The sequence below is a fragment of the Siniperca chuatsi genome, linkage group LG19, assembly GCF_020085105.1.
Source record: "Siniperca chuatsi isolate FFG_IHB_CAS linkage group LG19, ASM2008510v1, whole genome shotgun sequence".
NCBI classification, from domain to species: Eukaryota; Metazoa; Chordata; class Actinopteri; order Centrarchiformes; family Sinipercidae; genus Siniperca; species Siniperca chuatsi.
The window spans coordinates 17,757,711-17,772,436 of NC_058060.1; the positions used below are offsets into that span (position 1 = coordinate 17,757,711).

Genomic DNA, 14,726 nt, shown 5'->3' on the forward strand with positions numbered 1-14,726 from the left:
TTGCTGTGAAATGAAATTATGCCTCACTGTAAAGTGGGGCTGAGCCCTGTTGGACGCAGTTAATGATCCTCTCATAGCAGTTCATATTCCCAACCTCAGCTCTTCTTTCCCTTGTTATACATTGAATCCACTAACTTGTAATTAGAGCTAATGTATTTTATCTTGTTGAAAACAGTGGGCTCTCTGCAGACTCATAGTTTCCACCTGTACAGACGGACATAGTTTTGCAATTAAGTTATGTGTTATGGTTAATGAGTTTTTTGTGCTCAAGGATGAGAATGTAAATTTGCATGCTGTTCAGGTTACAGCTCAAAAACACATTTATACAGAAAGAAACGTTATTTTAAAGTTATGCTATGCTCTACTTTGTGCTTAGCACCTTTTAGCATGCTAAACTCAGATGGTGAACATGGTAAACATACCAGCTAAACAGCAGCATGTTAGCATTGTCATTATGAGCATGTTAGCATACTGGTGTTAGCATTTAGCTAAAAGCACTGCTATGCCTAAGTACCATGGATGTATTATTACAACTGGATACCGGACCCCAAAATGGTGCCTATTCATTCCAACAAGAATTGCTTGCCTGGTGCATATGCCAAAAATGTTTTCATGCTTCAGGGTTTTCTCTCGGGTATGCGGCACACTGAATATGCGCAGTAGTGTTTCTCCCGCTGGCCCATACTTTACATTGCATTCACTTTGCATTCACTGTTCACTACGTTAAACCACTCCAGTGCATACCTAATTTAAATCTTAGCCTAATTAAAATTTGAAGCTAGACTTAATCCCAAATTTGACAAAATTTGCCTTTTTATTTTAAACTTTAGTGTTTGTACGACTTAAACAAACTAATAACGTGCTTATTAATGAGCTTTAGAGGTGCTGTTGGGCGGATTTTGTTATCTTTGGACTGAACCAGACTGGCTGTTTCCCCCTGTTTCCTATCTTTAAATACTAAAATAAATTAATCTAACCGGCTGCTGGCGGTAGCTTACTATATTAACCATACAGACAGGAGAGTGGAATCGATGTTCACATCTAACATCTTAACTCTAATGTTAAGTGTAGACTGAAGAAGATAGAACCACCAAAATGTCCTCAGTTTTGAGACTTGTATTCCTTTCTTTTTCTTGTAATGATCATGGGTCCATGTTAAATACAGGAACACACAAACCAGCAAAGTGACCTTATTGAGCAACAGTCATAAAAGCCATTTATTACCATTTACAACATGCTAACTGGAACACACGAACAGGATCAATCAAATATGCAAGCAAAGTGTATGCGGTGAAGAAAAGCTCTACCTCGACAGAAGTTCTTCCTTATGTCCTAACAACAAAATGCTTTACTTGGAGGTGAAAAGAGGGTGTTCTAGTTAAAGGACAAACAATAACCAGGCTGATGACGATGCTGCTTGGTTCGATGTGGCTGCTGTTGGCCTTCTCTCTGGTGTTTACCCCTGTGTCAGACGGAGCCTGTTTAACTCAGGAGTTTACCTGCTCTCGGGGGTTATGTGTGCCCAAGGACTGTGTGTGTGACTTCACTGATGACTGTGGAGATGGCAGCGACGAGGAAGACTGTGAGTTAAGCAGGAAAACATATACCATAATAATCTAAACCTGAAGGATATAAAGAGGACTAGAGTAGAGATCAGAGAAAAACAGAAAGTAATGCAGTTATATAGAGATATATATAGATATATATTCCAGATATTTTACAATGCTGCTCATTGGTTGTGTAAATGTGCAAGTGAAAGCAACATTTTCAGGGGATTGTCACTGATATGGAGAGTGAATTACAACATATCCATGATGCACTATTATGTCATTTCATTCAAAACCACTGAGCCCGTTTCCATCTGAAATGACAAACATGTATTTCACACACAACTCTATCTGATTTAAAAGAACCACATAGTGCCTGTAACTGGACAGGATAACGCTTGTCATAAAGAACATTATTATTTTTTCAGTCTGTTTTTTATTAACAGTTTTTCTTCCTAATTTAGTGTTCATTTCCCTCTTACAATAGTGGGAGTGTTGTTGAAACATTGTATTGTTAATAACCATCATAGAAAAGGACCTAATTAATGCAGTATTTAAGTTGTTTAGTCATTCAGAGTAAAGTATGTTATACATTATTTAAACATGACTTGCATTAATGAAATTATGAAATAAATTAATAAAAGATTCATGAATGATTAATGAATGATGTTTAGTTGCCTTACACTGAGGGTCACAGCAGTACCACTGGCATAATACTAGACGTGCTGTATTCTAAAAGACGTCCTTAAAGTTCTACTACATTAACTTTCTTACCTTGGAAGGTACACTGTTTAACATTTCTTTAGGGTAAAAATAAATGCCATTTTGTACTTCAACTCTCTCTAATGCCCCTGCAGCAACACACATATTTTAAAACTGTGACTTTTTCTCACATAATTGTTGCTTTTGAAGTTACAAAAGCCTAAGGACAGACTATGTGTATTCCTGTACCTTGTCTTTTGAGGCTATAGTTAATAGTTTGGTAGTTCAAGGATTCAAGAAATCAAGGGTTTTACTCTCACATAAACAAGTATGTATATGTAGTGTAGTGAAATGCAGTGTGGCTACTCTGAAGACTAGTGTGAAATATAAGGATTAGAAAAAAGAAATGTAAAGGATGAAAATTCAAAGATATAAAACTATAAATATATGTAAAAATGTCAAATGTACAGATGTCACAAACTGTATGTACAAACTGCACAATGAAATGTTGCACATGCTTGAGTCCATATTTGCATATGGTATCTGCATTCAGAGAGGACAATGTCCAAGGGTATACAGATATACATATATTTCTTTATTCTCCAAGTGAACAATTAAGTAAAATCCAAATTTAGTATCATTGGCAGCATTTGTTACACATAACAAAAACATACAGATCGGAATGAAAATAACAGTTAAACAGCGGCTCGGACACATACACATTCACAATTGTTAACATAGCACACCCAAAAAAATCAGGGCAACTAAAAAAGGCAAGTAAATTAAAATGAGGCAAGATGCCTCTGTGAAGATAATGTAATTCTTTGCTGCTGATCCTGTCTAGCATACCTCTGAAAATACAATCACTAATGTTTTATTGTCCCTTGTTGCACATTTGGCCACAAAGCCAAATAAGGATTTCCTGCTTTAAATGAGATAGCACTTAGTTTCTGAGCTCTGCTGCGTTGATGAATCTTTATGGTGCGTAGAACCCCCATCTTAATCCCAATACACAGATTAATGGTAAAATATATTTTAGGGTGAAACACAAAAGAGCACAAGTGAAAAGTGTTTTCTGTTAAAGGCTCCAGATATACGAGATGTGACTTTGAGGAGGGATTCTGTGACCTGATCCAGAGCTCAAAGACGCTCTCTGGATGGACCAGAACAACTGAGGTCCTGGGGCTCAAACATGATCACACCAACAACGCATCAGGTAGGTAGCATCTGACATCTGCCATATGGGAGATACTATAAATCCATTTTGAATTCACAACCATCACCATATACTTTGTTTAATCTGTTTTATTCATATGTTTCCATGAATGCACCCCCAAGCTTCTCTCTTTGTCTTTTAGCTCATTTCCTGTCCCTTTCACCTGTCAGAGGAAACAGAACCACAGCAGACCTGAACAGTCCCGTCTTCCTGCCCAGTCAGACTTGCCAGGTAACAAAATCCACTGTTTGGGTAACTTTGGCATGCAGACAAACCGTCAGCAACGACATGACGACAGCTGGTGATATCTTCCTTGCATTTTCAATCAACAGATGAGTTTCTACCATTATGTTGGAGCAAAAAATGGAGATCTTCAGGTCTTGGTTCAGACTCACACGCTGGGTCAGAGCACAGAGGTGTGGAAAAACGCCACACAACCACAGATGGAAATGTGGCCGCGGACAGTGATTACGTTTTCCAGCAATCACAGTTTTCAGGTCTGTAACAACAAGTTTTATGTCGCTGTTTAATACTGTAAAGTATATAAATACTAAATTTAAAATATATATCTGACATATAGCATAGTTTATGGTCAAGTAATGTTGCATCTTATTTGAAGTCTGATTAGCCAATTAATGCATTCTGAGGTATGTTACATCTATTTCACATAACCCTCCATTATGTCACATTAATAAAAAAAATAGATAATGCAGGTTTAAATCAAAATAACTAGATTTTTATCAAGATGTAATTTACATCTTAGACCCATGCTTCACCTTATTAAATTATACCATATTGTGTCGCATAGTATGGTATGTAACATGTACAAAGATTGACATACTTGTTGATCTTCTTACTGCATGTTAAGATGTACAGTATAAGTTTCCTTGAAACTGATAAAGTCATCACAACAGAAATGAGCTGCACAACAGGAGCCGTTTATGTGCAGCGAGGGGGTACTGACCCAACTAGATCCTTCAGAGGCCATCTGGAGGCCTGTGGAGTCTGCTGTTGGTGTCCTTCCTATGTCCTCAGACAATGTCAGTGTGTCACCCTTCTCCTCTTCTCTGCCTTCACCATCTGTCTCTGAATACAGCCAGCTCAGTTTCATAATATGGCTGAACCAAGGCCAGGGGTAAAGAGAGGTCAACTGTCTGCTAACATTCATTTTGCCCTCCATTAATCTACTTCCTGTTTTAAAGGCAGTTGAGTTAATTGAGTTTTTATTTACCACAGTGATTCTGTGTCATTTTGCCTTTTTTCACCTGCTTAAATGATCTCTAATTGTTGTAGAAAACACTTTTCTTTGGACAGCTTTATTTAGATTTGTGCATTTAAAATATTACGCTATATGCATATGCCCTAAAGCTTGAAACAAAAACACAGAAAATCTCATCTATGATGCGATTTAGGAGAATTTTATAGAGCTGCTTCTACTGACAATAACTAAGTGACTCTGTTTGGATTAGATAAAACACACGTTTGGCTGTGAAAACCCAAACAAACACTCATTTCTATCATCCCATAAGTTGTATTACTTTTATGGCCTCAAAGTATGGTTTTGGGGGGGAAAAAGAAATACCAGCTGATAAGTATGACCAATGAAAATTGTGTATTTGAGTGCATTTTCCTATCAACCATTTGTACAGATCAGTCATAAATGATGGGTTATAAAACTCCATTGGTGTAGATAAAGCTGTTCTGTGGACTTTGATCAGTGCAGCTTTGATTTTATTAACACTGTGACAGAGAAAGTGTGTTTTTTTAAAAGGTAGCTAGCATCGTAGCTCTGGGATGTCTGTCTGTATCTGAACAATCTCAACAACTATTAGATGGATTGTCATTTTGTACACGCATTCATGGTGCCCTGAGGATGAAGCCTAATGACTTTATTGATCCCCCGAGTTTTCCTCTAGCACTCCCAGCAAGTCAAAGTTTTCATTATCGAGTGAAATATCTCAACATCTACTAGATGGATTGGCACAAACTTTTGTACTACCTGCCTACTGACTTTGGTCCTCTAACGTTTCCTCTAGGCATTTGTAGTTTTGAGTGAAACTTGGTACAGACATTCATGTCCTCCTCAGGATGAACTGTAATAACTTTGGCTCTAGACTCATAGTCTTGTCTTCCCAGGGTCAGTATTGGTCCAACACACACACACACACACACACACACACACACACACGTAACACATACTACATGCAAATGCTCTAATGCGCACAAATTCTGAAAGTGCAAAAAGACAAACAGATTGTGTAGAAAGGCAATAAAAAGAGGCGATTGAGTGATATCTAAGTTTTTCTGTGTGTCTACCAGGTGTTGATTCGAGGGCAACTTTCAGCAGACAGTGAAGCCTCCGAGGTCCTGGCCATCGATGACCTATCCTTCAGTCCGGGCTGCGTGACTGTGCCTGGTACTGCTACCATTAATAACATCTCACTACACAGACGGGACAAGTTCAGACCTTGACATTTTGAAATATTGCCACACATAAACAGACCGCTACAAACTTGTTTTGAATACTGATACCAGGGGAAGAAATTAAAGCACCCAGGATGGGATTCATAACAGAATAACTGAATCATTAAAATAGTGCTTACAAATTTCCCTGCACTAAATATGGAGCACAGTCAGTGCCACAATCTGTGGGTTTATTTATGTCTGCTATAGTGCGCTGTCTGCACCTCAGGGATGAATATGACACAGGTAAACATCTTGGCTAGGAGCAATTTTTACATGTTGCCTTGGTGATATATAGGTCTTTCAGCTATAAACACAAACTATAGCATCTTTACAACAGTTATTATTCATCCAATATAGGATGATGCCCCTGCTCTATAAAAACAAGAGTTGAACCTTCTTTATTGATTGTCTTGTTCGGGCTATAACCTGTGGCCTTCTGCTTTCCCCAGAGGAGCATCAAAGCCAGAGTGGAGACAGAGCTGCTCTAGAGGCAGAATTAATGTCACGTGTTCTGAGCCAAAGCACCACAGTTTTTCAAGGATGTTTGCTAAATGATGAGCTTTAATTGCAAAGAAGGATTTTCACTGAATATATACATTTTAAAAATCAGATAATAATTCCTACTTGCTCATTCATTCATTCATGACCATGGAAGGTCTGCAGGCAAGCTTTTTTACTTGGTTTCCCTTGCTTTTTAGCCAACCATGAGCCATTTCCTGTTCATCCCCAATGGTACACAAGGCCACAATGAGCTGCTTCCATCTTTTGATTCCTATCCTTGGCAACATGCTGAGCCTCACTGCAACTTCATGTTAGCTAGCTCATCCGTCACTCAGTCTGATTGTACTTGTGTTTCTTTACCCATTGAGGCTTGTAGAGTAACTTTTTGTTAGACATATTTCTGCAACTTAAACATAAAGTGGCTATAATCAATATTTTTAGATTAAAAATGTATCAAATGACTATGTGTATGTAAAAGGTGTCGCTCTTTGTGATGAAAATACATTTATCGCCCGACTTTGCTGCTCCCCTCAGTTCTATTGAGTGTATAGCATCTTTCAGCTCATTGTTTTGGTTTTCTGGCCTACAACTTTACTGTTTTGGTTCACTCTCATGGCTTTCATCAGCTCATCATCAACAGCTCTGACAAACCCTATATACGCTACCTGCCCAGAACCAAAAGGCGAGACAAAGTTAGCAGCTAACTGGTGAACAACATGGAGCATTGAGCAGCTAACAAGCCAGATATTTTCTTCAGGAGATGGTGAAGAGTAAAACAGAGCTCTAAGGAGAGTGAGTATTGGACTTGCACTACTCTAAATGAATGCTAATGTTGCTCAATGTTTGCCGAATGTATAAATGGGCAATGGGTTGGAACTTGTTCACCAAGTTACAAACCCTATCAAGCTTTTCAATTTTGTGTTTACAGCTTGTTAAGGTTCCCCCAAGTGGCTGAAAAAAATCAAGTTGAGTAAAATGTGTTAAACAAGAGCAATAGACACAGTGACAGGTCTGACAGACTAAGCAGTCTGTCGGACCATCACCAGAACTAGTTCAGCATGTCTAAGTGGAAGCGACGAGGTCCCTAAGCTTCCATCTGTCTTCTGCTCCCAACAGTGGATTTGTGAAATGCTACACACCTCAAAAACTTTGGTAAAAAACGTTAAATCTGATGCTGAGCAATAGTGCATAAGGCAAAGAGCTGGTTAGAGCTACATCCTAAACTCAAGCCAACTTGACAACTTTTGTTTTTGCAGTCAAAGCTCCAGTACTGGAGAAATAACAAATGGGTGTCACATTAAAATACCAATAACACTACACCGGAAAAGGATTATTATGTATGACCCATCTGTTTAGCCTGACATGTACATGTGAGGGAAGATAAGGACATTATTTTGATATGAGGCTTATATCTAATATTGTTAACTACATGCCATTATGGTCACTTAGAGAGGATTCTTTATGTCCCATGTCCTTTATTATTCATCCTATCTACTACATAGCCAATATATTTGTTGCACTGAATTATGGGTTCACAACATCAATGAATTCAGATTAAGTGCACTGTCACAAACAATGGCATTATAAGCATTAAATATTGGCCTATAGTTAAATGGATGTGGGATGAAAATAAGACAGAAACATGTTATTGTAAATTGTATTTTAAGCTGAAGTTTGACACCTCTTTTACCTGCTGTTATCATAAATCAAACTCTTTGCATGTGGGAGTGTCTCCAAGGGCGTTTCATGTCTGTTCATGTTTTGGTTATGAGCAAGCCACTGTATAATTTATTACAGCTTTTTACTTTTATATGCCAAACTGATATTCCCAGTCATTTCTCCCTAGCCAGGTCTTGTCTGGCCTACTCTCGAGAATCCCTGCCCTACCTTAAATCATTTTAGCAGATATTTTATCTTGTCTGTCTTATTCATGTATAATGAGCCAGATTAACTTAAAACACCTTTTCAGTTATGTCTATTGCTTTTCTTTTTTAAAAGACAAGCAATTGTTTTTAAAGTTAGTTACCATAGAAATCTAAAAGTCGCAAACATTTAAAGACTTATTTTCAATAGCCAGCCAAAAACCATTTTAAAAAATGGACAATTTCTCACTTTCCAATATACCTCATAACGAGAATGAAATTGAGTTCATTTAAGAGATGGGGTCTTGGACGTACTATTGATCAAACTATCTGAACTTCACAGTTGAATCTAATCTTCCATAACACAGCTAATGTACTGACTCTTTTCTGGATGCAGCTGAGCTCATCTATATTAATCCAACATGATCTCCCATGAGTGCTCTTTAATGATAAAATCACGATAGGAGTCAGTGGTAACGACTGTAACTCCTTGTATCTGGTGGGTCTACATCTGATAGCTCTCCGTTATCAAAGTGCCTCTTGCAACTGAATACTGTAATTCCATCAAAATGGCGATTTTTTTAATCTTTCATTTTTGATTTCTGCAGCAGACAGCAGTGTACCCACTCCTCCTGTTTGCCCTCCCTCGTTGTTTGCCTGTGGCAGTGGGGAGTGTATCGAGGAGAGCAAAGTGTGTGACTTCACCTCACATTGTCCTCATGGAGAGGATGAAGCCAACTGCCGTAAGAACTTCATTGCAAAATAACACATTCAAATAACCCACATCCTATTTGTACGTTTGACTTGAGAGCAGTTTGGTGATTCATTCATTCATTTATCTGCCAGCATGACGACAATGGTTGAAAATGGATTTAAAGTTTCCAGTATTAACCAGAGTTCCATATATTTTTTCTGTTTTTAAATTTGATTTGTCAGTGTAGGTTGATAACTAGAACCCAATAACTGAGTTTATCCAGATCGATTATATAGGGTTATATGACCACTAGATTAAATTATTTAAATTTTGTCTCAGAGAAATAAGTTTTTCCCCGTCAGTTTGGTGGATGGGTCTAAATACTACAATACCCACGAGCCTCGGCCGGCTTACACAGATTTCAGGCACTGGTAGAAATCAGGGAATTAGTCCAACAAAGGCAAACACATCTGACAGGGAGCAGGCAACAGAATGTCAAGCTCTGTGATTGGATGTTTCTTGCTAAAATGCACCTTGGGAGTTGTAGTTAACTTCGCCTGCTAAGTATGTACAAAGGCTTGTACCTTTGAATTTTTTATCAAAGAACCAGATATTTTCAGATATTTAATCTTTTGTACTGATGATTTAACTGGGAGAGTTTCATGTCCATCCAAGCCATGTGAGTTACGGCCTTCTGGAGCTTTCAATCGATACCACACAAAATAATGAACTTCGTGCTCAGGAAAATGGAAATTCCAGGACAACTGGGTAAACTCCATCTGCTGAGGAAGATCTTGTGATGTGATCGAAAGAATGAACTTTCAGTCTCAACTTTATTTAAATAATTTCCTATCTCTGTACTTATTCAGCCTCTGAGTGCGACTTTGAAGGTGCTAATTGTGGCTGGTATGAGCTCACCCTTGGCGATGGCTTTGACTGGGTCAGGGGCTCTTCTATGGAGGTACCTCCAGACTATTATGGCCACCCACCACCTCTGGACCACTCTACAAACAGCACTGAAGGTAAAGAAACATGCCATCATATGCCATCTGCTATATGCAGTTGCCATCATCAGTCACTGGGTTAAGAATAGAAATGTGATGTGCTGATAAAATGATTTCAGTGTGTCCAGGGTGTTTGGTCAGAAATAACTGGCAAAAGATAGTTTTATCTACACATCAAATAGACGTTTTGTGGAAGGAAAGAAAATCCCTTGTCTGTGTTTTTGAGAGATAAGCACTTCATGGAGAAATGCTTTCTCAGACATCTGAATAATAGAAAGGAAATCGACATATGCTGTACCCATTCTGCATATTAACACCACATCATTCATTGAAATACTGTGCTCACTTTGAATCTCTCTTACATGTAGGTTTATGTACCACTACATTTTAGTGTATTTTATGCCACATTACATCTTTATATGCAGGCTTTTCTCCACATCTACCCTGCAGAAAAGATTTAACTGTTATGGATTTAGCAAGGACTCTTGTTATAGATTGACTTGACAACGTTGTGCAGTTTTTTTTTAGCAACACCATCTGTTGTTTTGTTATGTACACTGTGTGAACATGCTGTGAAAAGATGCACTGTTAGGTTGAGATTTGGAGAGCAGGCAGTGAACTGAAGTATCTGTTATGTTCAGCTTCTTCATATGCTTTAAGCTTTGTGAAATGACACATATCCTGGTGGGAGCATCTGTTTGAAGATTTAAATAATATGACTGTGACCATACATAAGATCTTGTCTGCAACTAGGTATGTGGTATTCATGTGCTTAGCTGCTTATTTGGCAGCTAAGCACCTAATAGGAGCCTAGAAAACATTCTCCATCACACCACCACCTCATACTGTACATCATCAGGCAGAATGGATTCATGCTGTTCATACCCTGATAGACCAGGTGTCATTTTCCTTTTTAAACTGTTTTGATGAATGCATTACCACTGACTGCACTGTCTCTGTGCTGCTGTAATATGTGAATTTCCTGCCGGGGATCAATAAAGTGTTCTCTTATCTTATCTACATATTAGGCCAAAATTAAGTTAACACAGGAATCTAACTTCTGGCGTTTGTTTTACCATATCAAAAATGATACCATAGAAATAACTGCTATGTCAACTTTTAGCTAGCTGATGAGCTTAAGCTAAAGCTGAAACTAAGTTTACATATTGCTTTTCCCTCTGTGTTATCTGTCATTCAAAAATATCCATTTTGATGAACTGACATCTTGTTAATTCAGTTTGTTAATCCACATAACTTACTGAGACAAATTCAGCCATGATGAGGAATAAAACCCTAGCTAGCTAAATGCTTGCTAAAGCTAACTAGCTAAGCAGCGTAGCAAAAACTGCCATCTCAGCTTTTGACTTTAGTGGAATTTACAAGACTTGGTGTGTAAGCTGACTTTAAATCACATATTGTAATCTATTACATTTTAAATAAATGTATTATGTTAATTTAAATATAAATATTAATAGTAGGTGGCGAGGCAGTCTAGCGAAACAGAGCTAATGTTACATTTAATCACTATGAACTATGGACTGTTAGGTGTTACGTAGGTTCTATGGCATTGTTTTTTCCTGGTAAAATAATCAGCCTAAAAAGGCATAAAGTTAAGGCATTACAACCTGTGTGCCGGTGCATCTTCATGTTGTGTGCAGGAGTGGAACCGAGCATGGTTTGAAGAGTTGTGTTGTTCTGCACATCAATGCTGCACCGAGCAGCTGTTTGCACATTTGCAGCCCTGCGGTTAGCAAACAAGCCTTGCCATTGTCCTCTGACCTGTCTCATCAACAAGACACTGTTGGCATGGCAACTGCAGTCGATAGGATATGTTTTGTTTATCCCATGATTGTTAATATACTCACTAGACATTGTCATGCACAAAAATCCCAGAGGGAGAGGTATTGAAATTGACCCATTTGGCAACAACAACAATGTGCAAAGGTGTTTATTTGAATAGTAAATTAATGTGACTGTCTGCATCCGAAGTTTTAGCTTGTTTAAAGGTGATTCACTGTCTGGCGGAACAAGATGTTTTCAGCAATGTAGAGGTGTGTGTAATAATGTAGACGCTGAATATGGTTTGAATAGTAATTGTCGTCTCTTTCACTGCAGGCCACTTCATGTTTATACTGAAGAACAGTAGCAGTCTTTATCCAAGGGCTGTTCTCCGAGGACCCTGGTTCAAACAGTCAGCCTCCGGGTGTACCATGACCTTCTGGTAAGAGTCTCACTGTGGCTTCCTTCTCTACACTCTATAAATTTGTTCAATACAACTCGTTATAACAACCAGAATCTGTAGATGCACCTGCAATTTCCGATTTTTTCCATTTGCTGTCTCTCGTCCTCTATTTTTCTTGATCTTTCCTCCCACCATCATTTCACCTGTCTCAGCTCTGCTCTCTCAGCATCTCTTATTTCACACTCACAATAAGAAGATAGGCATCTGAATCTGTCATGTTTTGACAGTTTTATGGCCCCTAAAAGTTTATGTCAAATGACAGATTTTATTTTTCCACTGGGTGATTGGAGGGGTACTCCTGGCAGAAAAGTGCTGGAGGTTTGCAAATTAAATTTTTTTCTGCAGACTAATCAAAAGCCCTCATGTAATATGTCAAGTAAGCATATGCATTGTCACAAGTCTGTGATTTACAGTATTTGGTGTGAGTATAATACCAAAGAAAGCACACATTGCTGTGCTGGAATATTATTGTCAGTAAAATTTTAGCTTCCTCTCTCATCTGCTTTAGGCATTATAACTCAGGCATATCTGTGGGGGCTGCAGACATGTACCTCCGAATCAACGGAGTCCAAAACAACACTCTCATATGGAGGACTTTGTACGACCAGGGAACCCGTTGGAACCAGGTCACCGTACAGCTGGGACGCATCACACAGTCCTTCCAGATCGCACTGGCTAAGATCAGCCTTGGTGTGTTTGATGGGGTCTCCGCCTTGGATGATGTTATCTTCAAGAACTGTTCGATGCCCCCGACTGTGGCAGAGTGCCCCGCGCACACACATTTCCACTGCGTGCATACGAAGGCATGTGTGGAGCACTTGCAGCTCTGTGACCTCGTGGATGACTGTGGGGATGGATCTGATGAGGAGGAATGTTGTGAGTGTCCCTTTTGGTTACAAATACTCAGTGGTGGAAAAAATACTCACATCCTTTACTTAAAGAGGAAATCCACTGATTTTACACATCAAAGTCTGTTTACAGGTCTTGAGTACTACATGTGAAAAAAGATATATGTGGCTCCAGAGCTTTGATAAATTGCCTGAAGTGATACCAGACCTCTGTAGCCTGCTCCTCATCTCTGCTTGAGGCTAGCCACTCGGGGCTACATTAGCTGCTACTAGCTTAACACATACTGAATCTTAGACTGAACTGTTGGTGGTTGAGTTGCATTGTGGGTAATGCAGATGCCAGGTTTTGATAAGGAAGTAAAATGCATGGAATAAAAAAGACAATATCTCTGGTTCTGCTGCATCAGTTTTGATACAATCTGTTGTGAGTCCGACAATGTTATAGGACTACAATGCTAAATCAGTGCAGTACTCTTTTAAGCAAAAGAAGCTATGCTGCAATGTAGAAATACTCCATTACAAGTCAAAGTCCTGCATTGAAAATGTCACTTAAGTAAAAGTACATAAGTATTTTTAGCAAAATGTACTTAAATTATCAAAAGTAAAAATCTGGTACTGTGTGATTGTTGTACTATTATATATTAAGTATTGGATTATTATAATTGATGCACTGATGCATATGTAGTATTTTACTGTTTTGGTTGGTGGAGGTGGTGCTAATTTGAACTATTTTAAATACTAGGTTAGGTAGTTAAAACTATAACAATGCATCATATTTTATAAACTCATCATATGCTTGGTTTGTAAAAACTAATCTGAAAAGTAATTTGTGATTATAGTTTCAAATAACTGAAGTGGAGTTAAAAAGTACAATATTTCCCTTGTAGTAGTAGAATGTAGTGGAGAAGAGGTATAAAGTGGCAGAAAATGGAAATATTCAAGTAAAGTACAAATACTTAAGTGTAGTAGAGTTGTTTCTATTTCTGCCTGTGAAGCTTATATTGCCACTGTGACTCAATCAAGCGTAGCTTTATGTTGTTTTCTGGCTCCAGTGAAATTCATTTTCTGCCGTGTCTCACAGCTCCAGAGCTGCAATGTAACTTCGAGCATGGGTTGTGCAGCTGGAAACAAGAACAGAGTGGAGGAGATGTGTTTGACTGGACCCGCATCCAAGGCCCCACTCCGTCCTTTAACACGGGGCCCTGGAAGGACCACACACTGGGCACCAGCTACGGCCACTACCTCTACATCGAGTCCTCTGTCCCGCAGGAGTTCAAGGACACAGCTGTGTTGCTGAGCAGAGTCTTCCAACCCACCCACCAGCGCGGCAAGTCCCGCCACCACTGTGTTTTCCGCTTCCATTACCACATGTTCGGCTCACATGTGTTCTGCCTGGGAGTGTACCTCAGGACCACTGCCACAGGCCGTGGGCACATGCTATGGGTACGATATGGAGACCAAGGAAACTTATGGCACAGGAAGACTCTCTACCTGAACAGCGCTCGGCCTTTCCAGGTAACTATATTGCTTTGTGTTTCTGCTACATAAAATGGGATTCATTGAGTGTGTACAGGCTCTTTCTGTCATCCAATGTTATTTATGACTTTGCAATGAACAGAAAGACAGAATATGCTTCAGATATTC

At 38.9% G+C, this 14,726-nt stretch overlaps 1 protein-coding gene across 4 annotated transcripts in view; it reads left to right on the top strand.

Annotated features, from left to right (window-relative positions):
* Positions 1-1,256: 1,256 nt before the first annotated feature.
* The window catches only part of malrd1 (MAM and LDL receptor class A domain containing 1), a 56,428-nt gene continuing 42,958 nt past the window's right edge, over positions 1,257-14,726 (top strand). For 2 of the 4 annotated variants that reach the window (XM_044177226.1, XM_044177229.1), the window contains exons 1-10: positions 1,257-1,582; positions 3,334-3,465; positions 3,608-3,696; positions 3,798-3,962; positions 5,785-5,881; positions 8,903-9,037; positions 9,858-10,010; positions 12,108-12,213; positions 12,743-13,110; positions 14,164-14,597. In XM_044177226.1, coding sequence (XP_044033161.1) covers positions 1,405-1,582; positions 3,334-3,465; positions 3,608-3,696; positions 3,798-3,962; positions 5,785-5,881; positions 8,903-9,037; positions 9,858-10,010; positions 12,108-12,213; positions 12,743-13,110; positions 14,164-14,597 — 1,857 coding nt within the window. In that variant the 5' untranslated portion in view covers positions 1,257-1,404. Of the gene's footprint in view, positions 1,583-3,333; positions 3,466-3,607; positions 3,697-3,797; positions 3,963-5,784; positions 5,882-7,096; positions 7,225-8,902; positions 9,038-9,857; positions 10,011-12,107; positions 12,214-12,742; positions 13,111-14,163; positions 14,598-14,726 lie in introns of those variants that run through there. The other 2 variants (XM_044177227.1, XM_044177230.1) reach the window with 2 other exon arrangements.